Source organism: Colletotrichum navitas (assembly GCF_030913465.1).
Source record: "Colletotrichum navitas strain CBS 125086 chromosome Unknown LY79scaffold_36, whole genome shotgun sequence".
Classification (NCBI taxonomy): Eukaryota; Fungi; Ascomycota; class Sordariomycetes; order Glomerellales; family Glomerellaceae; genus Colletotrichum; species Colletotrichum navitas.
In genome coordinates, this window is record NW_026850582.1 from 160,807 (window position 1) to 176,586 (window position 15,780).

Here is a 15,780-nt window from a genome sequence, read left to right on the forward strand (position 1 = left end):
GTTAAGGCTCGCGTGAAGCGAACAACCGCTAGCTGGAAAAAGGGGGTTGGTAATTGGGTAGGATGGTTTAGTGAGTGAGCGAGCCTGAGTAGATACCGTGTGACGACAAACGATGAGTCAGGTCTCAGCCGAGGGACATAGCGATGAAGACCACCATTTGAATTTTCAGATTGAGGCGGATTCAATTGCAGAGGCTGAGAAGACTCGAAAAATGACCTTTCTGGTGGTTGGCTTTGTCGTGTAGCAACATTAACATGAGGTTGTGGCCTGCCTATTAGCGCCAGCTTAGCGCAGTTGGTTTTGAATTGGCGGAAAGAAAGTGAGATATACATGATCATGTCATACAAATAATGTTTCAACCGCCTGCGGGAGACTGGTTGAAGACGACGTCGTGCTGATCCGTAGATGCTCCGCGTATTCCTCTTCCAAGGTAAGTGTTCGTCCACGATTGATGAGTCTTTGTACACGATGATGATGAACAGTCCATGGTTGTCCAAAGTGTAGAATTGATGACGCAGTATCCAGGTGCATCATTTATTGGTAACGAATCGCAACTCCCTCCACAACACAGGCAGTCAATCCCAGTGTTAACTCCTTCAACTTATTATGCTGCACTCAGTGCAATAACCCGTAACTCCAACCATGTATCGCCAACAAACCATTCACCAATAACACTTGCTTGCCATCCAAGACACCAGCATGCTCTCCAACGGCTCTAGTAAGGAGGTATGCAGTGCATGGCCCTAAAATGTTGCTTAGGAGCGGACCAGAAAAACCACGCGAAGACCCAGAGAAACCCAATGGTCTTCCCAACTTTGCCGCTCATCTTGTCGTAAAAGCGCGGGAAATAGGCCCGGATGAAGTGGAGCAGTGCCGTCTCGCCGGCGATTACAACAAAGTTCATGTTCCACCACCAGATCTCCCACATCCAGGCGCAATGGACGCCGGAGATGTAATCGGTGCCTGCGTGGAAGATGCCGCTGATGAAGAAGACAAGCCCGTTGAGCAACCAACGCTTCTGTCCGCGGAATGGTCGCTGGCCGAGACCGACGGCGGTCATGAACATCTCGCCGAGGCCGTTGACGGGGCGGTAGATGAGCCGATCCCAAAACTTGCTCCAGAGGCGGCGGAGGCTCCAGGCCTGGCGGATGTCGCCGAAGACGGGGGGCCAATCCTCGGGCTCGTCGATGCGGAGGGCCACGAAGAAGATGGCGATGATGGAATGCACCTCGGTGTAGAAAGCGTAGGGGGACCAGACTGATTGGACGGCAAAGAAGCAGCGAACGATGACCTCGTGGGTGGTGACTTCGTTGAGGCGGCGCAAGAAAACGGTCCTTTCAATTTGGATATCATCCCAATCAAATCCGATGACTACCTGGGCGTGTTCGTTTGCGCGGTCCAAGACCCAGACAATGATGATGGTTGCGATTGTTTTCGTGATCCAACGATTCCTGTGGCCGATCCAATTCCAGAGCCTGACCACGGGCAGGCCTACGCAGCCCCAGACCCAATGGCCGACTTGTCGTACACCATCGCAGGCGTTTTTGATGTGAAGGAAGCGGTTGCTGCATTTGTCGTCGGTGTTTCCAGCAAGGACGGCATGTTCGTCGAGTTCCTCGGAATCCTCCTCTTCCACAGTAGTAGCGCGAAGTGCGGTCTTTCGAAGCTCTTCATCCGCCTTTAACAGGTGAAAGACAGGAGCAGGCCGGGACGTTTTGACAAATCGTGAGTTCCACATGATTTTGTATGTGGCGATGGCGCGTTGTCCCCAAGGCAGCTTCTTCTGCTCCTCGGTGAGACAGAACTTCTCCCAGAGAATCATGACGACAGCACCCATGTTGTGGATGATGATGACCCTGATCAGGGTGTCCTTGACCACGTACTCAAGGCTCATAGGGCTGAGGCACTGGAGGATCACGACCCCAATCGCAACGGAGGCGGCAACCCATGCTCCACGGTAGCGTTCCTTGGTGTTGAGAGCAATGGCGATGCAGGCTACGCTGAGAATATAGAGAAATGCTGGGTAGAGAAGCTCCTTGGACGCCATGTTTTGCATCGACACCCACGTCTCCCAGATGAAGAAGGTGTATAGGCTTTCGATCCAGTCCATTCTGCCATAGTAGCCGTGAGGGTAGAAGTCGGAGTACTCGGCGTACCCAAAGTCTGACCAGTTCAACATCTCTCCCAATGGCATCTCCATTGCACTCATCGCTTCCAACGTGTCAATGCTCTGCAGGGACTCCATGTTTGCGATGTTGTGATTGAAACGGATGGCGAATCCTAGCGAGTGTATCAAGGACTTTTGCTCGAACGGTGTAAGAGGAGGAAAGAAAACTGAAAGACAGGGTGGTCAAGAAGAAGAACAGAAGAGGAATAGAGTAGAGAGAACAACGCTGTCACTTCATGGCAGAAGGGAAGAGATGGAGCACTATAAATAGCCCTAATCATCGTAATATGATTGGAAAGGCTCAAAGGTTACGTGAAAACCTAAGAGCATAGGAGGCTAGAGTTGGCATACTACCATGGAAGCGGTAGTCACAACGGTTCGTTACTGAACCATAATGTACAGGCGAACCAGGCATAGCCAGGGCGGCCAGAATCAGGCCCGTGAGAAGACCACTTATAACACCAGTTTTGCGGATACAACGCCCGAAGTTTCATCCTTCGACGCGGCACAACTTGCCATTCTCATGAGGGAGTCCGTCAGCCGTATGGATTGTCCAAAACTCACTGCCGACCGCGGTAGCTGCATAGAAGACATCGTTCGGATCCCATTTGCGCTTCAACTCCAACAAGCGCGGGTACTTGGTGTCCCCGTAGAAGGATTGCTGAAAGTTCGGCTCCATTCTGTCCGACTCAGACAGGTACGAGCCCGCCCCTGGCGACACGTCCCGCCAGCGTTGCATGTCGCCGAAGGTAAAGCCCTTGCGCGCCTCCAAGATCTGATCGGCGGTCGCGTTGACTGGCCATCTGACTGACTGGATGGCGAAGAGGATGTTTTCGCGCCAGGCGGGGTTGACTGCGTTATCCGGGTTATCAGGGCTGGTTGCCTTAATATTGAATCCGACAAAAACATGGTTCGTCTCGAGCGAAATGCGGATGGCGTCGAAGGTGGCTTGCTTCAGCTCCACATCTTCAAAGTTTCGACGTGGGAAAAGACGAGAACCGCTCTGCACGTTGACCTTTTCGACCGCCTCGAGAGGGAAGAAGTCTTGCCAGGCAGGGTAGAAGCTGCCATACTGCGTGATGTTGGGAGTAAAATCGATCCCAAGCTTTCGAAGCTCGGCGAACCACGGATCGAACAAGGCATTGACATCTTCTACAGTCTTGTTCGGTGCAAAAAACGGCGTCATCTGGAAGAGAAAGTCTCCAGGACTCGGGTTGTTGGGCAGCATCACAAAGTAGGCGTACGTGCCGTTATCGGCGTTGTGGATGAACGAGTCGAAGTAGCTCCGCACGCCGGCCCAAAAGGTCTCGTTGGAGATGCCATCCGCGGTCGAAAACTTGAAAGCCGCCGCGGTCGTCGTGACGTCCGGGAAGGCTTTGACTGTGACGGAGATTGCAACACCAAAAGTCGAGCCCCCGCCACCACGAAGAGCCCAAAACAGATCCGAGTTTTGGGTGTGGTTTGCCGTCACGAGCTCGCCGTCGACCGTGACAACTTCGAATGAGAGGGCTTGGTCTGCTCCGGTGCCATAGATCGAGCTGAGGGGACTGTGTCCTCCGCCCTGGATGTAGCCTCCCATAACTCCCACTGTCTAGAAAAGAGTTGTCAGCCACACAAGACTCTGATTGAGGACCTCTTTGATAAAGTACCTCTCCTTCGCCACCAACAACCACCTTGTTGTACTCCGAAGCCACCTTGTAGATCTCAAAAGCCTGAACTCCAGTGCCACACTTGAATGCGGGACCAGAGTACCCCTCAACTGCATCGATCACCTCTTCGACATATTCGACATCTTTCAAGTAACGGGTCCAGATGCTCAGCGACTCCCCGCCACCGGACTTGCCTGAAAAGTCATGTCCCGTGTTCTTCACCACAAGCCTCACACCTGTCTCCGCGGCAAACCTAACGCCCTCCTGTACATGCTTCGGCGAAGTCGCATTGATGACATACCATGGGAAGCCACCCATGGTGCAGTTACCCGAGTCGTAGATGTTGGGTGGCAGACACGTCAGGCCTTGATATACAGGCGAGAACATCTCAATGGGATCCTCCAAGTGGATGTATGAATTGGTCCAGTTGCCCGACATTCTCGCGCAGGCGGCCGCATCGTATTCGGGGCCATTGTAGCATGCCGCCGCCTGCGGGCGCGGCTTGAGGAGGCGGTTATCGACGCGTTCGTTGAGTGACGTCCACGCTTCATCCGAGGGCCAGGCGGCGTCACCCGGGTAAACTTTACATCGTACTGCTGCTGCGAATCCGGTCGATGCCATCACGGCGCAGGGGATGAGCGATGAGAGCCAGCGCGCCATGGCTTGATAACAAGGGTACTGTTGATTGCACTCCGCAGCGGTGCCTGTCCATCTTACGTTGCGAGGTAAACTCTGTAATTCTCTTCATACTTATGTGAACAGACCCCTGGTCGGAATTCTCCCTGTCCTGGTGCGGGGGATTTCTGACGTTGCGCTCAAGCATGCGGTCTTTCGACCCGGGACGGCGATCTTCACTGGAACCAGACCGTAGCATGTCAGCGTAGCAAAACCCACCCACATCGCCACCTAGACCGCCTATCTATATCCTCGCATATGCCGAGAGGCCTCTTGTGATGGGCCAGCAGCCGAGGCCGCGCTAGAGAGAGAGCCATCAGAAATGCCTTGCCACAGAATCAGATTTCGGACTCTTCCAATTGCCGAGTTTCACTGGTTGAGAGCTCCTTTTCGTCGGATCAAAACTGGCGGTCTTTGATTACTTGCACTAGCTTGGTGCTACCGCTACCGAACGACAGAGAACACCCCTGAAACTCCTTCGACTCGACACAAATGAATGATATCCCGAGCTGCCTCAAATAGTCCCCAAAAAGCGTTGCGGCAGCCAGCCCAACAAATTGCCGCAGCGTTGAAACCCTTCAACAACAATATCCTCCCTGTAAAATCACTAAGCTTGCGCACCGCCAATTTGTGTCGTTGTGGTCGTAGTCGTGGCCGTGATCGTCGTTGTCGTCACCGCCGCTGCGGTCGTCTCTGCTGCTGTTGTCTCCATCTGTGTTTGCGGAGTTATCAAATTTCAGGCAGCGAATGCAGCTCCGCCAAATGTCAAGTTGGACCCTTGAGTGGCTCCAGGGTTGAAACCACGCGCACCTCCATTGGCACCTCCGTTGGGACCTCCACTGGGCCTCGAAGGAGGAGCCGCGTCCCATGCCTGGATGCCATCGATAGCTGGGCTGCGCGGAATCCAGACAAACGCCTTTCTGGTACAATTCTTCCCGTGGCGGCAGATGAACTGAACAAAGACCTCGTGTCGGGCGCAATCCGTAAGGAAGCTGTCCATCTTTTGGATCTCCGCTTCCGTCAGCCCCGTGACGTAAACACCTTTTATGCTTGCTCCTCGACGGTCGGAAAGAGGAGACTGGAGGGGGTCATCGCTGAGAGTGGCTTGTATAAAAGTGAATCTCTCCGTCAATACTGGATCGGGATCTGAATTGGAAAGGATCAGGTTATAAAGAGTCTTCGGTTGGCTCCAGATTCCGTAGAGGAAAATGTGATTCTTGGAAAGGGAAGTATTCGAAGAGGACTTCCTGGAAGAAGGTATTCTAGAAGACGACATCCTGGGATATTCGGATTACCACGAACGAGGGCTCGTATTCGGAACAACATGTGAAATGAGAGCAGAATGCAGTTGAAAAGAGTAAGATTGCACAGTAAGCAAGAAGTTCGGGTTTGTTCGGAATCCTGGGGCATTGAGACCAGGTTATAATTCAGCCCGTCTCCGGTAGGGCTGATCGGCGAAGAGCTGGCGAACCATTGCACACCATCTCCTCGTATTAAAGTTAAGGCGACCGCCAGGTTACGGAGCACCAGGTTGGTTGCCTCCATCCACTCGGACTGGTTATTTTTGGAACTAGACAGCCATCGCGGGAAGATCAGCAGTCCCAGGCTCCCAGTCCATACTCTGGCATAGTTGGAGACAACCTAGGGACAGGTGCCTATAACAGGCATAGTACTAGGGCTCAACGTTTGTCGAGCGGCGAGGCAGGGCTCGATATTGGGCTTCTAGTAGCTTCAGCATGAAATGATGGCCGGCGTAGACTCCTTTTCAAGACTGGAACGACCCATAGTGGAATTCAAGTAACCAGACTCGGAAGGAAGTATATCTGCTAGCTGAGTATTTATGACCACCTCAGAACGCCTGCTACCCACGGATCATTGCTCGTCAGTTGGCACTTCGCCATTGTTGCGTACATAGTAAAAAGACGACAACATTCCATACCAAGGTACCTAACTTTCCAGCTATGGACTTGAGCCCTCGCCAATCCTCGCCTACACTTCACCCGAGTGACACTCATGTGCCAGTTCTTTTAATACTCTGAGCTCTGGTTAACTATGAATTCAGTCGCATCAAAGACTTCTGAAATGCGTGACCTGGGCTTTTAAAAATGTCATTTAGTTGGTAAATGCGTGGCCGGGCCAAGACACGCATTGCTGGCTCGATGACACACTGAAGATATACGATGGAAAGTGACTCCGGAATCTGGTGGTATTTTTCATCAAAGAATTTTAAGATTACTCGGATAGTGTTTGTAAAACGCTTTTCACTTGGACTTGTCCCTTCATCAAGTAATAATATGTGGCCCCTAGACTATCGCCTGTGGTTGCTCTGCGTTACAAGGTGTCTTATATTATGTATCGAATGTGGTTATGCGTATCGTCAATTTTGAAATATACCAGGCGAAGAAGGCTAGGCCGCTAAATAGGGCCCAGAAAGATAAAAGAAAAACCAGAAATAATAGCAGATATTGGAAAGATACGTACAGAGCCCCTCTGCCTTTGTATATATTCTAAAAAAGTCTAAATAAATCCTCTTCCGACCGGAAACTTCAACAAGCGTGGTGACATGCCTGTATGTGAATCATGAATTTACGCAAAAATACTAGGGTTACTCCCATTCTAATCAGCGTCGTTTCCTTTGGATAATTTCATGTCTGGCAAGGGACGACTCAGCTTATCATATGTGTATAATGGCTGTAGTACGAAATGGATCTCATCCCGTCAACAGACCACTGTTCTTTCTACCATTTCGCCAAACTCTTCTCTTCCCAACAAAAGCATCTATTTCCATCTTTCTCAACCACAAACGTGGCTCAACTCACATCATCCAGCATCCTTGCCACTGCACCGCCCACCAAAGGCCAGCTGGTCACCGACCCGCTGGCAGAAGATGAAAAAAGTCAGTGTTGAAGTCCGTGTCTTTTGTGATGTCCAGTCTGGGAGGAATATTCGACACCGGCATGGGAATACTATGTCGTGAACACGGCCCTCGGAGGGGCGAACCAAACACCAAGCATCGTGGGGATAATCCGCTCCGTAGGCGATGTTGCCTAGATACGACGCTTGAATGACTGAACGGAGCCCGAAGAATATGACTGACTTAGTGAGTGGGCCGTCTAATATATATTGTGGCAGGAGGAGGTGGGCTCCCGCTTCGGTTTCTCTAACGAGGTTATCTGGGCCTGCTACTGTAAGTAGTTGTCACGTAACAAAACGATACCATTAGCTATGTGGACAGTAACCACACCTGTATAGCTCGTGAAAGTAGTTTGCTCAGATTGCGGATGAGTACATGGTAAAAACGGCCTGTTAGGCGTCACTACCCAGTCTCCTTCCGTTCTTTCATCCTCCCCTTGTCCTCTTCTCAAATTTCTTACAACCTCCACCCCGCATAACAACAGACTGTGCGCTACCGGCCCTCTAAATACCATGGGTTTCGGCATAGTTTGCGACCCTCACGAGCTGCACAGGAATCTTCTCCAGAGAATTATGAACGGCTAGTCATCAGTCGACGACGATCTTGTGGAATCTGTTGCGCCCACTTTCCAGGGCATAGTAAAGAAACAGCCTTGCAAGGGAACAAGGAGTCCAGCTAGATGAATAATGTGTTGTCTGTCTCTCCTAATCAGAAACTACGTTATCTCATCCGTATACCTGAGCTTCTAGGCTAAACGCACGGCACATGACTACAGGTGTGTTCTCAGACGGGGCCAGTACAGTCTTGAAGGCTAGGTAAGTAGAACTGCACCGGCCGCCAGCCTTATGCTACAGTCCGTCTTCGTTAAATTCAACTGGAAGGGTAATTCTGTGCCTAGGGGTTATCACAGTGACTTGAGTCGTTCTTACCCCCGGTCTACGAGGCTGGAGCGTTTGTCCACATCAAATTGTGAGATACGCAGCTGTCAGCGAAAGACAACTTTAAGCAGCATCCTTACGACATCAGTCGGAATTCTGGCAAGCGGCAGCCGCATTCTTTTTTACAGTTTTGTCACCAGTACTTTGCCCAGGAAACAAATGAGGAAACAGGAATGTTCGAGGCCTATTATCCACTTGATTGCTTCATTATACTGGCCTGGCTCATAGGCCGGAAAGCATTCGGAATTAGAGGTAAACTCCCAGTCGTCGCAAACAGCAAGAGCAAGATAACGGTGGAACCTTCGCGGGGAAGCATTCATCTACGAGCTCGAGTCAGGGACCACATTTGGTGCCGCACCGTTGATCTCACGGTTGAGAGCCCATGTCTAGTATGCTTTGTTTTTGATGCTAGAAACGACAAATACAACACCGGTCACGTCACCGGTGTAGTCAACGAAACATATGATGTCTTTTGCCTTATCAACCACCCCCGACCATAGCTATGAGAGAACCCGGGTTTTCGACCACGCTTCCATAGATGAACCGGTGATTTCGGATGCTCAAGTCGTTTTACATGGCCAACAAGGATGACAAGTTCAGTTTCCTGCGCCACCTGCCGCGGAACCCACGCTGTCATGCGAGACCAAATTTGGTTCATGTGTGGTCTAACCCTCTTGGAAGTCCCTTCCCAAGGCTGCGTTAGAGACTTCTCTGTGAAAACGTTCTGGCTCGGGTATGTGATTCCTAAGCGACCAGTGGATGCTGACAGGCAACACATTGGATGGTGCCCCCATGAAAAGGCAGAACCAAGCTTTGCAGCGGCTGGTGGACCAACAAGACTTCATCACGTATTTGACAATATATGGAAGCTGAAGACAAACATGTTTCGTGTCAGGGCTGTTCCTAATCCCCAGTTTCTATCAAGGTCATAGTGCCGCCCCTTTGCCAACAAGCATCCAAGGTGCCATCTTCGTAGTAGACTACACCCCCTTTCTCCTTTATTCTACCCTAAACTATTTGCCGAGATCTTTCCAACTACTTTCGAGGCGACTCTACGTTGATAGCGTTCGCAATTTGAGGCACTAGCTATTGTAATACTCGTTAGTGTCCTCCATTGGTAGCGTTTGCAAGACCGCTACTCGTTCCATGCTGCCTTTTCCGTCTCCTTCTCACGTGGCGATGAGAGGTGGGTGGTGTGATCCAGTTCCTCGGAACGACACCTTTCCTAAAAGGAGGGACTCGGCGACAAAGCCGTCGATGGTCCGCTACCACAATAGTAGGTGACAATAGAACAAGGCTAGGTCTTCCACGATTCTCATCCCAATAATTTGACTGATCGAGCCACAGCCAGAGCCGGGAGAGAAAGGGGGATAGAGGAGAGGCGGCAGAATGTTCCGGCTAATGGCATGGCCCCTCTCTCACAATGGCAAGCCCAAGTCTTTTCGGCCGGAAAGGTATCTAGCCTACTTGGTCTGCAGAGTCCTCGCCTTTGAGCTCTCGGCGCTGCAAAAATAAGCCAGACGAAATTCGGGCTGGAGCTTCAATGACGCTTTGGCTAGCGCATATCGATGGTAATTGACAACATCGAGTCTACAGGCACGGACAAGAGGGATGGCTGTAGCTGGTGTTGAGGCCGGGGCTTTGCTGGGACTATGGTATTATTGATCAAAATGGCGTGATGCAGCACAGTCGCGTGGCAGCAGCAGCCCGCGATGCAGAGCACTGGCAGTGTGGCTTGCCGCCGGCGACTCCATTGCCGTTCAAGAACTCCTCGACATGGCACATGGGGATAGCCTCTAACCTTTTCTTTCACCAGAAGGGTGATCAATGAGTGGAACGCTCTGTGCCATCTTCGATAGTCTCTTCGAAGGGCTCAAACTTGCCTGGAGATGAGTAAAACTATCGAAGCATTGTTCTGACGAAAAGACGGGTCCATCCATGTAATTCGTAGTGATGAAATTTTGATGGGCTGATTTGCGACGTACAACATCGACCCATGGCACCATTGATGTTATCTGAAGTCGGCCAGTGCAGTTACCATCGGCTTGTACCGTCGATAAAATAGGTGAAAAACATACTAACTGGGATGGGAACCTTGGTCCAGTCGCTTCTTGAGACTAGTTGAAAGACTGATCCACTCATCGGACAAGGGAAATCGAGTCCCATCCTCATGCAGTCTGGGCTCCCTTTGAGCATACTTTCAACCGTCGTCGTTGTTAGGTTGCGATTCAGGCGTACTTGCTGGATCGCAGCAGCAGCTGTCCCGAGGCTGAAAGGAACGATGACAATGTTTCTAGGTTTTGGTGCCCTGTGTCTTGTAACAAATCTATGTCTTTATGGCTTGATGTGATACTGCTTTAGAAGAATCGGGCTGCGTTATTTGGGCGGGCTTCAACGGTGCTGCAGTCAGTGGCGTGGCTCGACAGGAGTGGATAGGATACCATATCGGAGGTTGTGGCTGATTATGTGCCGCACCGCAATGAACCTATCAATTGTGCTTATGTTGATTCCAAACGACTTTGGGGCCGGCCTGCTCGTCTGGAAATTGTTTACACGTCAGCCAGAGTCATCACATACGCATCGTCACCAATTGCTGATCTCTGGCTTCTCTTGGCTCTTATCGGGCTAACCAGATAAGTAAGATAGCTTGCCTTTTTCCGGTGGCCAAAGATCCGGCCAGACTTTCCAAGTGGACGTCGATCAGTAGCGGGCCCCCTCTATGGTGTCTCACCCCTGGAAGCTTGGCCTGTTGCGTGATGAAAGCTGTGGCCATATTTCCGGTGATGAAAGAAAGAGAAATGGCGGGCGAGGACGGGGATAAAGGTGTAACGCCCGGATGCGACCAAACCTTCTTGGAGCCTGAGACGGCTTGTCAATGGGGCTGTCTCGGCTCTCTAGCCGTAGCCGTCGATCCCGACGGATGGGCTCTTAGGGGAATCCTGGCTTATTCTTGGCCACCGACGGACCAATGCCGCGTTCGCCTGAGCGAACCCTCCACAATCGACTGGCGTTCTACCAGACTGCTGATTCGTCAATCCCCCTCGTCTGAAAAAAGGTAGGCCGCAGGGGAAAGACCAACACACGAACGCGTCGGGTAAAGTTGTTTGTCCTGTCAATATTTCCTGAGGCGCTAAAGTCTTCGCGGACTCTCCCCGCCCTTCTCGGACTCGCAGCTGCCCAGGAAGGGAGGGACGGGACAATACTCCTTGTAAATGACCACCTGTGTGTTTGCCCGCGGGATCACGTTGCATTCGGTTCCCAAGATGAGGCCACGGAACCGGGATACGATCCCCTTGAACTTTCATGTGGGCATATGGCGTAGCCGAGGATACGACTTTGCCAGGAAGGGCGAGAGAAGAAGGGAAGCGAAAAATGCGCGTCATGTCAGAACCGTCCTCGTGTATCTGCTCTCGGCACGCCTACTCTGTAGATAAGGAGATGTGATGTAGTAAGGCCGATGAAGATGTCTTACAGAAGCATACCTGATTCATTCGTGAATCACGCATGGTCAGCATTGCATTTACACGTCTAGCGCACCACACGAGTATGGTCATCCATCATCTAAATGACCCTTCGCACCTATGGCCGGCCGGTCGGCTTGTGGGGTCAGATATCAGTTGTCAAAACGTTGGGGAACGAAACTTCTGCATCTCCGATCCCTGCCAAAAGGCAGAACTTTTTTCTCCTTTTCTTTTTGAGAGACAAACTCCATACACCTACCTGTCTCGGCTGTCGCGAACCCATCACACAGGAATCTCAAATGCGTCTATTTGCCCTTCTCCGCACACACTGACACCCAGCGATCTTGGCCCTTTTGGCGGTGCCAAAACGCCAGTCTAATTTGTTTGTAAAAACTGAAACAAACTGGTCTAGCGATGAGAGGATATCAGACTACCATGTCCTATACCGGTGCGTTTCCGCTTCCAGAGTGGCAGTCCCACGTGTGCAGGGCCCCCAGTGCATACGGCCTTTTCTGGGTACCGTGGCGCGCACCACTGTATAGTTTCCTAGAGCTGCTCCAGACACGCCCCCCCCCTCATCCTCATCCGATCCATCTGCAGACCCGACGTCTTTCATTGTTGGACTTGAATTCACTTATCATGCCCCGGTTCCCCCTCCCTCTGTGACACTCGTGTACGCACTTGCTTCTTCGACGCTGCTCCCAACGGTGTTCCACACATTCCCGCGGGTTGACGAGGACGAGGACGAGGACGACGCCGGGACATTTGAAGCGAGCAGAATTCATCGCAGCCGGAACGTGGAGTTCAGGCAACGGAAGGCCCTTAAACTATGCGAACTGCAACGATCTAGATCTCCAAGATCCCGCGTGCCAATGGGCAACATTTTGGAGTTGCTCGGCAAGACCGACAACCTCAGTGACCCCGAGCCGACTCTCAACAGGCAAGCGGCTGTCCTGGGTATGGTTCTTTCGTTTATGGTAAGTGAATCCCCCTGCTTCAACTATGGCGGCATCCCTTAACACTCGCAATAGACTGTGGCATGGATCTGTGGTGTCTACCGACTTTATGTTCGCTACTTCATTCTTCGGTGTCCGGGATGGGATGATTACTTTGTCATACTATCTATGGTATGTGACATCCCGTGGATGGAGTTTGATTGTTGATGTCTAATCTTCTCAATATAGCTCACAAGTTTACTTCTGTCGGCCGCAACTTGCGTTGGTATGTTTCCAACCCCATTCCACCCGTCGTTGATATGTGCTGACTTTCCTGATATAGCTACGGAGTATGGACTAGGAAAACACTTCATTTTGCTTGGCATCAATAACATGCAGGATTTTATCAAAGTCTTCTACGTGTGCAACGGCGCATATCCCATGGCCACTGCTCTCATCAAGCTGGCCTTACTCTTCCAGTACCTTCGTATGTTCGAGCGCGGCACCAAGTCGCGATACATAACCATTATCTTCATCTACATTACCGCCGCTTGGGGTATCGCGTACTCCTTCCTCGCCTGGGTCCCGTGCATACCCGTATCGGCCTTCTGGGACATCGCGGCGACGACGGAGACACGATGGGCCTTTGGCTCTCGCGATCCCGAAACCTTTGCTCGTAGCTTCGAAAGCCATGTATCAATTAATGTGGCGTTGGATCTGATCGTGTTCGCGATACCCATTCCCCTGTTCTTAAAGGCGGGTCTCCGGGCGAAGTCTCGGGCGAGTTTATTTGGCCTGTTCATCATGGGCGTGCTGTGAGTGTTCCCAGGCCCTGGTTATTCTCGTCAATAGGCTATATGCTGACTCGCCCACTCGGCAGTGTTAACATTCTTGGCATATTCCGTGTCATTGGTATTGCACGTTCTAGAGCCGGTACATACCCGACTCTCGACCCCAGCTGGTATGGCTGCACTCCCATCGTGCTCGCTGCCGTCGAAGTCAACCTAGCGACTATCTGTGCCTCACTCCCAGTCTTCTGGCCTAACCTCCAAAAGAACATTGGCCAGATCTTCATCACGAAAGAAGTCGAGATTACTTCGGAGGTTCGTCGCTTCAGCGCCCTCCAAGACGCAGAGGCCACTGCAGAGCTTCGTGAATTCTCACCACAGACACCGCTCAAGGCTCTTGATAATAGTCCGTGGTACACTGATACCCGGATCCTGGCAAGACCGACGACAGAGGCCGAGGTCGCGTCGAAACGACTTGCTTCCAGGCCGAGCGAAAAGTCGTTGTTTTCGGACGGATTGAAGAAGATTTCAGATGACCAGGAGTCGCAGGATCGGCTAGTTTTGACACCATCCCGTGGCGGTATGCGGCCATGAATATAATTGATTGTTTATTTCGAAGTTCTTGTGGGTTCGTGTGCTGATCGCACTGTGTTTACGCTCATCCTATCATCTCGTGTGTTATTATGAAAGGTCTGTTCAGCATGATTAGCTTCGCTCGTCAATACCGGCTCGAGCAGCCAACAGATACCCATTTTCCTCTTATTCTAAATACCTAGATAAACACACATCAATACAAATTCAATGCTTGCTCCCTTGCAACTGTGACTGCGACATATGGTCTAGACATGCGACTGGGTCATCAATGGTAGCGTTGCTTCCCGTCATGGATATCATCGGTTGCGGTATGCCTGACTCGCAAACTAGGAGGAGTGGGTGGGGGGGCTCTGTTTGCAGCTAGCTTCATACCGGAGCCGCATCTGGGGACAGCATTATAGATGATAAGTTTGGTCTTTATCGATCAATTCGGATCTCAGAGTGGCTTTATATAAAGATCACAGCTTTTTCTTCGATAGGGCTAAACGCAATTGCGAATTAATATCGGATTTGTAAAAGGTGCCAAATGCAACCAAGTTACAACATCAGCTATCACCCACGTGGTACTGATACTGACAGTAAAGATAAGGTGGGCTCCACAGAGACCTATTGCGAATGCCTGACTAGCAACGGGTCGCCGACCCTTGTCCTAGTGAATTGTTCAAGTCACAGAGGTGGGCGAAAAAAGATATCAGATACTATCGTGATCTTATCTTCGTTTGCTCCATGAATAAACCAAGAAAGTGGCCAACGAAGTAGAACTATAAGCTGATTACTGAACGAGATCATTCCAGTCTTAAGGAGGCTATTAGGGGTTTCCGAGCTGGGTGCGAACAACCACTCCACTGTTTTTTGCTTGCCTCCACAAGAACTCCTTACTTACGGAACATCGTCCGTAATCTTCTTGCGGGTCGGCAGCGTGGCAGAGAATAACACAGGCAATTATCCCCTGCATATATAATGTGGATCGAAAGTTCCTGACCACCGCGAGTGCGTAATTACGACTGCAGCTGGGCCCTGCGAACATGGCTGCAGAAGGTGTGTAAACCGTTATCGATTCGGACAACGCCCGTCTGACAGGGCTGTATGCCCTCAAATCTCGACTATGATGCAACTAGTTTGGTCTTCGGCTAGGGTAGCACGGCACGGAAGTGTAGATGGGCCTGACACGGTGGGTAGTGCGCGAAGCTATGGGGCAATATCAGCGGGCACCATGCCCTTTTTAGTAATGATCATCACATACCGAGTCTTTCGACGACGTTAGTCCCGACTTGAGTTCCTGAATATATCATTTATCGAAGTCGATAATTTTTAAGAGTATGATATCATCCGGAATAGCGACTCTTTCATCCTTGAACGCGTTTCGGTGCTGTGAAGTCTCCAGTGGTTGGTGGACTTTGTTTTTCTTTTTCTTCTTCTGCCCAGGTGGCTTCATATCAAATAAATTGACAAACTCGACACGCTTCAAAGCATTAATCAAACAGCCCTATATTGAGTAATCTAGTACTACTGTGCATAAGGGCTAGAGAGATTGTTGACTGTTAGTCTCAGAATGGTGTAGCTGGCTATCATTTAGCATCAGAATTGCCGTATTACATCTGAGATACAGATGCATGTAATATTACGTCTTAGTATCACATCAAATACTAGGAAGCCCGT

General features: G+C 50.9%; 4 protein-coding genes across 4 annotated transcripts; 1 reads left to right on the forward strand and 3 right to left on the reverse strand.

Annotated features, from left to right (window-relative positions):
• Positions 1-715: 715 nt before the first annotated feature.
• Positions 716-2,245, reverse strand: LY79DRAFT_590872 (uncharacterized protein; the record flags this gene model as incomplete). Its single annotated transcript, XM_060561207.1, has 1 exon — positions 716-2,245. One exon carries the CDS (start codon positions 2,243-2,245, stop codon positions 716-718), a length of 1,530 nt encoding a protein of 509 aa, XP_060413333.1.
• A 412-nt stretch (positions 2,246-2,657) lies between these two features.
• Positions 2,658-4,476, reverse strand: LY79DRAFT_517154 (FAD binding domain-containing protein; the record flags this gene model as incomplete). Its single annotated transcript, XM_060554896.1, has 2 exons — positions 2,658-3,758; positions 3,817-4,476. 2 exons carry the CDS (start codon positions 4,474-4,476, stop codon positions 2,658-2,660), a joined length of 1,761 nt encoding a protein of 586 aa, XP_060413334.1.
• Positions 4,477-5,227: 751 nt separating this feature from the next.
• Positions 5,228-5,767, reverse strand: LY79DRAFT_590874 (uncharacterized protein; the record flags this gene model as incomplete). Its single annotated transcript, XM_060561208.1, has 1 exon — positions 5,228-5,767. One exon carries the CDS (start codon positions 5,765-5,767, stop codon positions 5,228-5,230), a length of 540 nt encoding a protein of 179 aa, XP_060413335.1.
• Positions 5,768-12,474: 6,707 nt separating this feature from the next.
• On the forward strand, positions 12,475-14,312 carry LY79DRAFT_556332 (uncharacterized protein). The gene is made up of 5 exons (XM_060558005.1): positions 12,475-12,781; positions 12,836-12,931; positions 12,989-13,025; positions 13,083-13,554; positions 13,620-14,312. Exons 1-5 carry the CDS (start codon positions 12,677-12,679, stop codon positions 14,119-14,121), a joined length of 1,212 nt encoding a protein of 403 aa, XP_060413336.1. The 5' UTR covers positions 12,475-12,676; the 3' UTR covers positions 14,122-14,312.
• Positions 14,313-15,780: the final 1,468 nt, after the last annotated feature.

What these genes read in the sequence shown, in the direction of transcription:
- LY79DRAFT_556332 (XM_060558005.1), top strand. Translation starts at nt 12,677, where the DNA reads ATGGGCAACATTTTGGAGTTGCTCGGCAAGACCGACAACCTCAGTGAC. An exon ending in GTATGGTTCTTTCGTTTATG is followed by an intron (nt 12,782 to 12,835) that starts GTAAGTGAATCC and finishes CACTCGCAATAG; the next exon opens with ACTGTGGCATGGATCTGTGG. An exon ending in GTCGGCCGCAACTTGCGTTG is followed by an intron (nt 13,026 to 13,082) that starts GTATGTTTCCAA and finishes TTCCTGATATAG; the next exon opens with CTACGGAGTATGGACTAGGA.